The sequence below is a fragment of the Scleropages formosus genome, chromosome 1, assembly GCF_900964775.1.
Source record: "Scleropages formosus chromosome 1, fSclFor1.1, whole genome shotgun sequence".
In the NCBI taxonomy this organism is placed as follows: domain Eukaryota; kingdom Metazoa; phylum Chordata; class Actinopteri; order Osteoglossiformes; family Osteoglossidae; genus Scleropages; species Scleropages formosus.
Genome location: NC_041806.1, coordinates 23,309,293 through 23,322,576, shown reverse-complemented (window position 1 = coordinate 23,322,576; position 13,284 = coordinate 23,309,293). Strand labels below are relative to the sequence as shown.

The 13,284-nt window shown below is 44.0% G+C and overlaps 1 protein-coding gene across 1 annotated transcript in view; it reads right to left on the bottom strand.

The window, feature by feature from the left end:
• The window catches only part of LOC108933191 (alpha-1,3-mannosyl-glycoprotein 4-beta-N-acetylglucosaminyltransferase A-like), a 28,762-nt gene extending 17,621 nt beyond the window's left edge, over positions 1-11,141 (bottom strand). The window contains exons 1-2 of the mRNA XM_018750075.2: positions 10,990-11,141; positions 10,384-10,621 (exon numbers count right to left, since the gene is read on the bottom strand). Coding sequence (XP_018605591.1) covers positions 10,384-10,477 — 94 coding nt within the window. The 5' untranslated portion in view covers positions 10,478-10,621; positions 10,990-11,141. The remainder of the gene's footprint in view (positions 1-10,383; positions 10,622-10,989) is intronic.
• Between the last annotated feature and the right edge of the window lie 2,143 nt (positions 11,142-13,284).

Sequence of the window (13,284 nt, the reverse complement as noted above, 5' to 3'; positions counted from 1 at the left end):
TCCCAGGGACTACTCTTGCAACCAGTATAGGGTAAGACTGACAAATCACTGAATTCACCATTACTCAAGAGAGGACCCCCATCCCACTGCTTTTTGCTACTTTCTAAATGTGACTGTAAAAAATGATTCAGGGTCAGGTCCATTGGGGCTTTCTGCAGCAAGAGCGTGGGAAGCATCCAACTTCCTAAAATCAGCCATGCACATCTCAACTGGGACCTCTTTCGAAAACCCACGTTCTGGGGCCCGACGAAACACTCACACCCACCCTGGCCATAGGGCCTTCCTGTGAAACATTGACCGCTATCTTATCTTTTGGAACCATCTTTATGTCCCAGAAAAGAAGCAACAAACGTGTGTACAAAAAGAAAGAAAGACAAAGAACTGTAGCCTATGGTGAAAACAGCAGAATAATATCTAATAATATGGACAGCTGGTAGCATAGTGGTTAGAACTACTGCCATTGGACCCACCTCTGGCTATAGTACCCTAGGAGCAAGGTATTTACTCTAAATTGCTCCAGTAAAATTACCCAGCTGTATAAATGGGTAAATGACTGTAAATATGTAATAATTGTGACCTTAACATTGTAAGTTGCTTTGGAGAAAAGCATCAGCTAAATGAATAAATGTACTGCACGTGACACTTCAATATGACTAAGTCTGGATATGGAGACAGCCTTCGGGCCTATCAGCCTCAAGTGTTTTGGAAGAGTTTGCTCTAACACTGGCAACAACAAACGGCTGTTCAGAGAATGGCATGTGAAAGGCATTTTCACTCCAAACCAACACCCTATGACTATCGGCATCACACAAACATTGCTTGTAGGAACAGCCAGTCTGAGATCACTGGAAATGCAGTACCCTCCTCAGCATGAGCCACTACACCATCCATTCCAAGATGACCTTACAGGACCAATCTTAAAGGTTTCCAAATAGAGGAGCCAGACTGAACACATTAAATACTGCAGTATCAGGCCAAGTCTCTGTAGAAGGAACATTTACAATTAAACAAAGGGTGACTAAGCAAAAGTAAGCAAGCATCACTCTCAAACAGTTCTAACAGTTTTTTCCAACTCAGTTTCAAAAGTCTAAGGTCTTTTTCCTGGATGATGACAGCTATCCTGGTCCATTTAAAGGTCCTTAGGGAGTCCAGCGGTACACTGAGTGGAAACTGGGCCTCTAGGGGTATGTGAGAGAACAAATCACACTAGGAGACTGAACACAGAAAACCATAATCACTGAACATTAAGAAAAAATGCTTATTTGAAATTGTACATTTTTTTTCTTAAAAAATTGACAATGTCCATCAAAATCAACATCCAGACATAGGTCCAAATTCACACTTTGGGGGGAGCTGCTTTTCACACAAACTATTTCTGACATTTCTATTTGCTGCTCTTTTTTGTTCCGCCCATTATGAAGAAACAGACAAGAAATCAAATGATGGCTGACATACCTGCCACCATGTTTTCAGAAATAACACTCCCTGCACTGAAAAAAAAGATCAAAACCTCACAAAGACTAATCACAAATTTATTGCAAATGTCATTTCGCTGGCCTGTTTTCAGAGATGTACACTGCTTTGGAGAAAAGCACTTGCTTTTAAATAAATACACATATCAAGTTTCTCTTGCTGCAACATGCATCTTACAACAGTGCTTGCTCTCTCCTGGATAACATAGGTGTGATTGTTCATAGGTACTGTATATGCTGAATAAACTACATGTTACCACTATAAACTGCCCCCTAAGGGTCACATACACCGCCCATTTCCCTTCATATTAAAATTTGTTTCTCCAATTCAAATCACGGAAAACAACAAATTACTAAAATTCAATACATTTAAAACATCGCTGGTGTGGCCTGACAAGACTTGCCAAGTTTTCAGAAGATCTTCTGAATCCAGGCCATCAATCAGACATATTAATCATTCCATATAATCGTCACCTGATCTTTGTTTTCATGAAGCACTCATTGCTATCAGCTAAAGCAGTGTAAGCAAGTCCAATAACATCCTAATGAAGGCCAACCAGTTTTCAGATTTAATTCAGAAGCCATTGTGGCATAGTCGTCACTGTTGCAAGGAAACGATTTACTCGTTTAATAAACAATTTATCATTGTTTTAGATATTAACAGCACAAAGGACAAAGCACCTTTCTTGAGAGTAAGGCAGAAGGGTTTTCCCCCTGCTTATGCCTTACTAGAGACCACCTCTTTAAACAACATCTTTTGAAATGAAACTTAACAGTAAGACACAAAAGCACCTGCAGCTGAAGTATGACCTCCACTGCATACACTTTCAGCACCTCAGCCAGTCTCAGAAGTATTCTGCTCCACCTTCAGCATCACTTGCTGTCATCAAGTAAGGGGGGATGGCAACAAAGTAAGTTAAAATATACATATACATCACAGCTGCAGAAAGCGGTCGAAGCAACAGGGTGGGAGGTGGTCTTAAAAAAAAAAAAAAAAAAAAAAAAAAAAAGTGTGAATTGCTACACAGATGCACAAACTGCAACACCTGGTTGACAGACAGTAAGGCCCACACATGTTGTCCATGGAGGAAACCCAAAGGCATCCCAAGCAATCTGCTTTTCTTTTTGTTTTGCATGTGGTGTCATTTTGCTGTTTGAGACTGGTGTCCTATTTTCAGGTGCTGCACCTTTTTTTGAACATTTAATACTGAGCAACAGCAGTGTTAAGAGTCAGCAGCCTACATGTAGCCATCAGGTTTTCCTTCCAGGGCAGTACTAGGAGCTGCACTGTGGTGTTTAACTCACTTTGCAGAGTACATCTGAGCCCCATGTGACCTGATACTCAGATTTGTGAGCATGCTGCCAGACAGCAGCAAAGTGGGGTCTTTTTGCTTCTCCCACTGGTGTACAGCAGGCTTCATTGAGACACGCAAGCCGTCCTCCAGCACACATAACCCCCTCTGCCTGCCACCTTGCCCCCTAACGAGCTGCAAGGAGAAAGGAGGAATTTATTCAAGCCGGACAAGTTTGTGAAGTGTGGTGTGGTTTTTTGAGAAATCTGCCAAATAAGAACAGGTCCCTGCTGCCCCCCCTTGTATCAAGCACAGAAGAGGTGTTGTGAAGGCAATGAATTGGTGCTCTGTGGCAGGGACAACCACTCCAGCTTCCAGCCCAGAGTGGTTCATTGAGGGTTTGATCACTGAACCCCCCCCCCCCATCACACATCCTCCCACCACCTCTCAAGGCAGCCTGGCCACTGAACGCAATTTGTTGCTTTTTGTTACCCTGACATTGTGCTTCTACAGCAAGTAAAGCCTGGATGGTGCAAAAGCAAAAGATAGGGTAGAAGAGGAAGAGCACACAGCAGCCTAGACAAAGCACACAGAGCTGATCCCCAGAGCTGCCAAAGCTAACTTACTTGGAAGCCAATGTGCCAGAGGATCCACTTTCCCTGATAGACTGGCCCCCGTGACACTGCCTTTACTGACAAACACAATCGCTTGCCCTTAGAGCCTTTACTAAAAATAAAGTGAGAAATAAAATGGGAATGTAATCTTTTCTGGCATGCCATTTCCTTATACACATCAGTTTACTGAGAGGGAGTAGAAACAAGGTAACACCTGAAGATTCCCAGGTTAGTCACATCATATGCTCCCCTGTGTAAATGAGCACTCAAGGTTAGTCCCCACCATGTAGATGACCTGCTCACAGCTAGCACCCAACAGAACCAGTCCACCAGGTTCATATTTCCAATAACCCCACAACCTCCCCCCTTCACACAGGGTACCAGCTGGTGCTGTAGCCTCTTCCTGGTCACATCCCTAGCCTGGTAATGGGATTAGTAGCTGATCTGCGCTGTCTTTTCTTCATCTTATTATTTCTGCCTAGGCCTCTTGCATGCACACACTCTCTCTCTTTCTCAAGTTCTCCACCTACACATAAACAACCAGCTCAGCAGAAAGAAAAGGGGAAAAAAAACAGGAAGCTTATAGAGAGAGATCAAAAACAAAAGAGATGCATGAACTGGGAGGACCCCTCTGCGGAAGTATAATACTGCCTTTAGACATTGCTCCACTCCAGAGACACCCCACAGAAGAACCTCTGCTATCACATGGAAATGGACTAGGAAGGGCATCTACTTGCACTGACAATATTTTTTATTAGATTTTCTTAGCAGGTAAGACTTTATTTCTATCTTTTTCAGATCACTTTAAATTGCTCACAGTTACAGCATTATAGCTATAGTAGCTATCTGCAGATGAGGAACACATAGGGACTTACTGGCCTGTGTCATTGCTGGATATTTGATTAAAAGCATCCCATGAGCATCAGACAAGGCTGCGACACCATTTCGATTCTAAAGAATCTAATCATCTAATGCAGGGTACTGAGACAAGAAAAGGCACCATGTTCCAGGGAATTTAAATTAAAAAAAACCAAGCAATCGGTGTATTTGCTGCTGGCATGCAGAAGTGGGGATCTGAAATGTGAACCCCTCTTTTAGCACTTTCAGTGGAGAGCAGGCCCACAAATCTGTACTGGCACAGACCCTGGCAAGGATCAGTTTATGATCACAACAGGACGATGCTGTGTGATGGCTGCATGGAGGGGAAACAAACCTAAGGGTCATGTGTTCCAATCTTTGCTGATACAACACTATGCTGACTGACCATAGCTGCTCCATACACCTCCGGACTTCTACTTTCTGTCTTGACAGTCATTCTCATCCTAGGTGACTGATGAAAATGAGCTCTGTGACTTAAAGCAGTTCTGAACACCACACTTGCAGAGGTATGTAACATGAAGGGGATTTCAGGTCTTTCCTGATAAGGATTCTAATCGCAATACTACCTCTCTTTCAATGCCAGTGCACGTTACAACCTCCAGCAGCCAAGGCTTGCATGCCTGGCACAAGAAAAAACAGTAAACAGACACAGCCAGGCAGGAAAGCACTGAGGTATTTGAACCTCTTTCCAGAACTCAGGCAATTTGTAAACATCCCTGCTGGCCTGACACTGGGAAGGGCCAGAAGACTAAACAAAGATCAACAAAAAGTCAAGGACTGAAGTAGTTTACAGTTGTTAGTCATATTATGATTTAAAAAAAAAGGACAACATCCACTACCCAAAAAAAAAAGAAAAAGGCAAAAACAGATTATGTTGGAGACAATGGGATAAAATACTGTTTAGTCACTGACTTCCTTCCAATGGGTCTTTACAATGAATGCTGCCATTTCTCATTCAATGCTCTGCTGGGTTACACTATTGCACTGACTGAAAGATCTAGTACAGCTGAGTAAACAGGTCTAAAAACACAGGTGCACTAATTCACAGAGCATTGACAGACTAATCTCCAGTGAAAGTTCTAGTTTGGCATTTCATGGTACCCATGGAAAGCAAGAGGGTAAGAACACAGCCCCTGCATTATCAACCAAGACATCCTGTGGTTCTCAGTTCCATCTGAGAGGTCTGAGGGGAAAGGGGGTGTGTCAGGAAGAGGAGCCCCATTCAAAGCAGGAGGCTGGGCAACAGCACCCGTCTCAAGGGTCCACCTCACCCTACCCACAACGTACTGCTGGTTTCCTGCGGAAAACCGTCACTACACCTAATTACCGTTTCATCAGCACCTCAGAGCTCTGAAGTGACAACACTGCCCTTTAAAACTTAGGGCGGATGCTTCAACTGAACCAATTCCTACTATTCAGCAGACCCATTTTGGGCAGGATTTTTTTCCCCCCCAAAAATCCACTGCAATTGTTCATAGTAAGCACTATACTGCTCTGTAGTTCTTGTTTTTACCATTACTTTTACAGTACCTTAACTAATAACTGAAAATAAACAAGCCTGCCTTCAAGTGTGTCAGCAGGACTGCAGTCAGGAGTCACCCTGGTGTTCCTCTGCCACCTGTTTATCTTACTTACCCATACAGCTAAATTAAACAGCTAGTATCTTAAAGCTTTCACAATGTGAATGAGAAAACCATCACTCATAAAGTTAACTATTTGCAAGAGGGATGTTCCCCTGTCTGCCACAGGAAGTTAGCCCAGATCTCACAGGAAGTGGGCACAAAGCATTTCTTCTGCTGAACCCCATCAAGTTGGGCAGCCATTTACAAATACTTCCTGAATATAAATTATGGAAAAAATGGCAATTACATACTCCCACTTATGCACAGATGCCCTCACAGGAGCAAAACACAAAAAGATGTGCTCAACTTTTAGTAAAATAAGGAACGAAGGGCTTGGGTGCTCAAAACCCCACTGTCTGTAAGATTTTGAGCAATGATGGGAGAGGACACTATTTTTTGGTAAGAGTGATTTCCACACTTTGACCAGCATTGGTCACCCTAGTGGACCAGTCACTGCTGCTACTCTTCTTACACCCTTTGGAGAATTCTGGGATATCCTCAGCAGTAGAGAATTTCCATGCTTTGACCATGAGGGGAATCTCAATGTGGCAATAGCTCCACCCTGCACTGGGTGGCTAATTGCTGTTTGCATAGATTTTTTGGGCTTGCTTGGTTTAAAAAGTCTGTTCAAGATATTTCAGTAGGACTTCTGGATTGTAAAAGTGCAATGGACCCATACTTGAATTTTTGAGTGAATGTTGTACATCATCCAGGTACCTTTCACATACCTCACACCAGAACAAACTAACCTTTTGCATACCTGTTTGTTCTAATTATTTGGAAGTATACAATTTTTAAAGCAACTACTGTCTACTTTCTGCTCTGAAAAGATGCAATACCAGCAGGTTTGAGTCAACCAGTGAGCAATATGTAGTTTCAGGTCCAGAACTCATTCTTGTTTTGATTATGAAAGAAAGAAAAATTCTTCCAGAAATCATAAATGCAGATTTCTGCTGTTTTATGTGAAGCACAATGTGTCAAGAAGGAAGAGAGAACACATACACAGGAGTCTACTCAGCCACCCAAGTCTATCCAGATGGGTCCAAAAAGCTAATGAGAGCACAGTGGTTGATTCTACCCAGACATTCTCTGGATCTGTGACACCAAATTTACAGTAAAACACAGAAGCAACAGACAAGGTTAAGACCCCAAAAAAAAAAAAAAAATCTGCATTCACCCAAATTGTTCAGAGACCAAGGTGAATTCTTCAAGTTGAAAACTGTCAAAAGGCAACAAAGATCAGTTTACCAAACCTCAAACTAAGCCTAATAAGTTATCTTGCTGCTAGGAAAGGCAAAGCAAAGCTTTATATTAAAGACATAACCAGACAATTTCAAAAGGAAGCTAAATGAGAAGAACCTGGGCTACATCAGAAAAGAAAATTGTTGCGTTGTCTTGTTCTCTACAGTAAAATGTTGGTAAGCCCAGGTACGTGCATCATAAGATTGAAACAGCACACCTCCTGCACAAACAAGGATCCCTCACTAGCCCAGTGGGAGGAAAGCCCTGATGCTCCACAGGCTGTATGACAGAATGCAGTGGCACCCAGAGGAGGAAGGGACAAGGAATGCAGCACATCAGCAAACTGCCAACAATCTTGTTCAACCACATGTTTGAAAGACAGTAAGATGATCATCATATGATAGGTATTAACTAAATCAAGACCTGGTGAAAGCATGTCACAAACCTCTACTTCCATCCAAGCCTCAAGTTCCTACCAAAGTGGGTCCTTGTTGCCAGGCATCCCCTCTGCCCTGCTTTGGTGGTGCTGGTGTCTGTCTGCTGTGTGGGAGACCATGCCCCCTCCCCCCAAAGCTCCTCCTCTATAATCTTGCTACACATTTCATGATCTCTTTTTGGATAATAGAACATTTCCAAAATGAAATGGACTTCATGGACTACAGCATGATTGGGAGAAGGAACAACACATATAAGGGCAGAGGAAAACATCTGGAATTTACTTTTTAAACTAAGCAAGCCCAAACAAACAATCTATGCAAATACAGCTGTGAGGTTCCCCTCATGGTCAAAGTGTGGAAATTCTTCACAGCTAAGGATACCCCAGAATTACCCAAAGGGTGTAAGAATAGCAGCAGTCTGTGGTCCACCAGGGTGACCAATGCTGTGTGAGATACCATTTGAGTTTCTCCCCTGTATACATGTGCATGCCTGTACGTATGCTTCAACACTGACATAACACACACAATCAGTTCTCTGCTTGCTTTCACCTTTTCCAACGAGGACTCCATCTGTGAATCCCAACAAGTGAACTCCAATTCAAGAAAATCCAACCCTCATACTTTTAAAGAAGAAGAAACTGAATTTGCCACAATCACTCCTGCAACAGATGCATCAGAAAATGAATTTACAAGTAAAGAATTGTTAAACATTTATCTTAAGCTGGGCAGTTTTTTTTTTTTTTTTTTTCCCCCCCTTGCTGACTTTCCAAAAAGTTTTATGGTATTTTGCTCAGTTTGAGATCCAAGGGCCTACCTATTTTGTCAAGAAAATTCAGGTTTGCTCTGATATTAAACTGTAAGCTGATCAACTCAACTTTACAAAGGAGAAATGTGTGTTCAAAATAAAAATTTCCTGTTTCAGAAAGCCCCCTCTGGGGGGAGGGAGGGGGGAAGTTTCCTGTAGACCATTACAGTGTACAACTTTGCTCAGCATCAATCTAATATCCAAGAAAGCACCGCTTTAGTTAACTCTTCCACTGAATTCACTGCATTTCATTCAAGGATCATCCAACAAAAACAGATTCAGCAGGTAAAACCATAGGTCTAATGCTAGAAGATGGAACACTGAATAGCATGACGACACCTAATCGTTTCTTACCAGGCTTCTGCACACTTCGGAGACTCCATCTATTTAAGTTTCAGTCACACTCAGAGAATAATATCTGGACATAACAAAGAGGCACTACAGACCATAAATAAGGCCACTCGCTCATCAGACATGGATGAAGAACTTTAGATCTAGTTTGAAATTAGTGCAATCTGCTGCTGGCTCTCTTCAGTATTTAGAGAATTTTAAAAAAAAAAGCCCTCTGGATACAACTGTCCTGCAGCAACTAAAAATGCTTTAATTGTAGAACATGAACAACAGATTTCAAAAAAAAATAAGTTGAACACACACTATAGCACATACCTTTTCATCAGCTATAACAAACTACAACCATTACAAAGGGATCTTTTTCCATTCTAGGGGTTACATCTTTACCCTGCCATTGGTGCTACATTTCTCGACATACAGGAATTGAGGCAATTCTGCATAAGCTGTTCCTCTCATTTACCTCGGTACAACTTATCGCAGTGCCCTTTGAGTGCTTCAAGATCCTGCTCTATAAGTGAAGCTACATACATCATCTGAAGCTCCACTGAGTGTGGCAGAAACAGAAGTCATTGAGAACATCCTTCAAGCAGCCATGGGTAGGTCAGTCCAAAAGCACAATATTACCATAACAATATCTATTTTTAGACCATATGAAACTGTGGCAGCAGGGCATAATTCTACTTTCATATCATGATTAACAGGGTATTCCAGAAACATTTTACCCCCTCATCAGAATGAAACTTGAGTATCAAATGAACCAAGTACTGGCCAGACTGCAGATTTTTCTACTCACTTTGAGTAAAGGGGTCATACTTTTAGAGAATTTCATTAATCACACCTGTACATGTATGTACCAGCCCATCAAAGTTATCAAAGATGTAGAAAAATTGCAATAAATAAAAATATATTTGTGATGTAGCCAGTAAGGACTGAATTTTCACCAGCAGACCAGTAACATAACAAGAATTTGGTTTTACCATGATCAAGTGCACAGGAAGAAACAGGGTTCTATATTTCAATATTCTTATTATGGATATGAAAGTCACTGATAGGATGGAAACACGACTCATGGCCTTCTAACTAGGCAAACATAAGGATGTGACCCAGTTTCAGAACCAGTTTTAAACCACTTTTACCCACTCTGCTCATTTTAGCTTGATAACATCTAAATATTGGAGGAAAACTAATTCTTGATTACTGTGTTTTGAGCTAAATGAAATCTGTGCTAAAACAATACCACAGACAAATAAAACTGTTGATATGCTCAATTTATAGCCCTGGAAAGTGATCACCTTCACACAAGTTTACATCAGTAGTAACAGCCCAGGAATGATTTTAAAACTTTTTCAACACATGCCTGTGCTTCACAGACTCCCTTAAGGCATGGAATCTGGGTTGAGTACCCCTGATCTACACAGACATACATACTCAAACAACTGGCATAATTAAGACAACTTGCTATATTTTAAATAGCATTTGTTTTTGGAAAAAAAAGAGCATGTAGCATCCAGGTTAGGGCTGCTGCGTTAGAGTGCAAAGGTTACTAGTTCGAATCTCACTCCTACTCCTCGAGGGAGTTCATACATAAGAACATCTACCAGTGTAAGTGACCATGATGGGTCACAGAGAAATGTACCCAGCAGGAGCACATGATCATGCTTCTCCTCACCTTTTCCGTTCTGCCAGGCTGTGTACCACGACAGGCTGAGGAACGACGTGAGGAACACGATCGCGGTGGCAACGGTTCCATTCCTGAGCCTCATCTCGTCTCATCTCAGCGGCTCATCCAAAGCGATTCAGCTCGGCACGGCTCGGTTCCGTTCGGTGTGGCTCCGCCGGGCACACGGCGCTCCCCCGCCCCGGCGCTCACCCTCGCACCGGGACCACGTCCACGTCCCTCATCCTGCCTGCGGCCATGTGGACAGAGCAGAGGGAAGCAAGTGAACAACCTTCGCCAACGGGAGTCCGTGTCGGAGAGCGAGGCACCGTTAGGTGGGCGGTATAACGCCCAACAACACCTCCCCGTGGCGCCCCGAGCCAGCAAGTCCGCGCTGCTCGCACACCTGTGTGACCTGTGCGACAGTCCCCACGGTAACTGCGCGCGGCTGGCGCTAGAAACCAGCACGTAGCCGCGCGCGAAGCGGGGAGGCAGCGCGAGCAGCGCTGAGAAACCCACCGCCCAGGATGTAACGGCACTCTCATCCGAGATTCATTTTTCAAAACTATTACCGGCCGTCGACCCCCGAACGGAGCTTACATTAAAACAGACGCTTACCTAACTATTCCATCGCTGACGAAACGCCGTAGCAATACTGTCCAAGTCCTGTTTTATCCAGTCCGTTTCCTAACGTGAATTGCCTCACTGAGACGTTCCTTTCCGCTCTCGCTCCTTCCACTTACAAAGAGCGAGCTCTCAAGCAACCTTAACCTGAGTCCACGCCCCCTTCCTGCCGTTGGTTCCGATCGACTTTCGATAAGCCAATCACAGCCTGGAATTTCCACACAATTTCCATACTCTTGTCACTCACAGGTCATGTGTTCGCGGACGACGGCTCACTCCTCCTACCTTACTACACAGTACTGCTGTTTTTGAAGATTATATAGGAGTTTGAACTAAGTTTTGGTAAAGCTATTGCGCATATTTTACGGGTTGCTGTTAATTATAATAGTATTTCGCGTTTTCCAGCAGGGATTCACCTCGTGTTACGTTTTAAGTAAATCTTACAAATAATACAAGTATTATAAAAGGGCTTCAGACCCTCAGTGGTCGATCTGTGAACTGCAGCTTGGTGACGTCTGGTTCGAGCCTTAACACACACACACACACACACACACACACACACTCTGACTGTCTGAAACCGCCTGTCCCGAGCGGGGTCGCGGCAAACCGGAGCCTAACCCGGCAACACAGGGCGCAAGGCTGGAGGGGGGAGGGGACCCAGGACCCACCCAGGACGAGACGCCAGTCCGTCGCGAGGCACCCAATCGAAAAAATATCGACGCGGAAGAGGCGGTGCATTCGCGGAAAGACGCCTTAAATGCGCATGAGCGAGCAGCAGAAACTCCAGCCGGTTACGTTCCTCGAGACGCTGAGCGTGACGCGCGACACCAGTCCCATTGTGCCAAGTACAGTGGAGTGGTATGCGCGCGCGGGCAATTCGCTCGGACCGCGGCCAAACGACGGGGTCTTATGGGGGCATAATGGGGATAGTGGAGTCTATTTCCCACATGAGGCCGTAGATAAAGTGGGTCAGTTCAAAACACCCGGTTGTGCGCGTGCACAGGAGACCCCCATGTGTAATATAAAGTGACCCAAATTGCAGAGAATGACTGAAGACAAAATTATAATTCTTCGCGCTCCCGGACCACTCATACTTAGGCCCACACTGTTTACATCTCTGAGGCACAAAACAGCATTCATGTTCATCCCAGCCTCATTTAACAAATGTTCTCATCCAGCTGCGAGTTAATCACTGTCTCATTTGTGACATTTGCACATTTTTGACAGCAGCAACAACTGAGCAAACTGCAGGGAATCTCTCTCACACACACACACAGATGTAAGGACACATGCTGTTCTTCCTTTTATTTCTCAATAAAATACACTATGCTCAGTCTGAGTTCCTTCCTGGTTTGATGTATAGAGTGTCTTTGTGACGGTGAAGAGGCCTTGCAGATGACAATGTTTGGAAATTAAAAAACAAAAACTTAAAGTACAAATAAGGTCCTCATCTGCATAATGATTTAAAGGTAAATGGGCATTCAAGTATAAAAAATAAAAATATCAAAACACCAGCCAAGCAGCTTTTCCTTTAACCATACAAGACCTCCCCTGAGATACGCCCATTCAATATACAAGAATTCAACCTTATAAGGTTTCATTTAACTCCCCTGCCTCGACTTACAAGGCACATCTTCACATTTATGGGGAGCAAATCTGGACTTTGGTAACAGTTGAGTGGCTCGAGACGCACGCACACACACACACACACACACACACACACACACACACACTGTCTGAACCGCTTGTCCCATACAGGGTCGGGGGGAGCCGGAGCCTAACCCGGCAACACAGGGTGTAAGGCTGGAGGGGGAGGGGACACACCCAGTCCGTCACAAGGCACCCCAAGCAGGACTCGAACCCCAGATCCACCGGAGAGCAGGACCCGGTCCAAACAACTGCGCCACTGTGCCCCCCCGTGGCTTGAGACATTTACATTTATTTTATTGGAATCACTGGGTGCCAGGCTGAGGCAGGGTGCACCTTGGGTGGGACGCCAGTCCATCACAGGGTAGCCCCCCCCCCCCCACACACACACACACACACACACACACACACACACACACACACACACACACACACACACACACACACTGGGGACAGATCAGCATCACTAGTCCACTTGAACCGCACATCTTTGGACTGTGGGACCCGGAGGAAATGCATGCAGACACAGAGCGAACATGCCTTCTATAAATATGTTTAGTATTTATTCATTTTTGGTGTAAATGCTAGTTTGTAATAGCCATACGGTATTACAGAACAATCAATCAAGGGAAAGTGACCTGT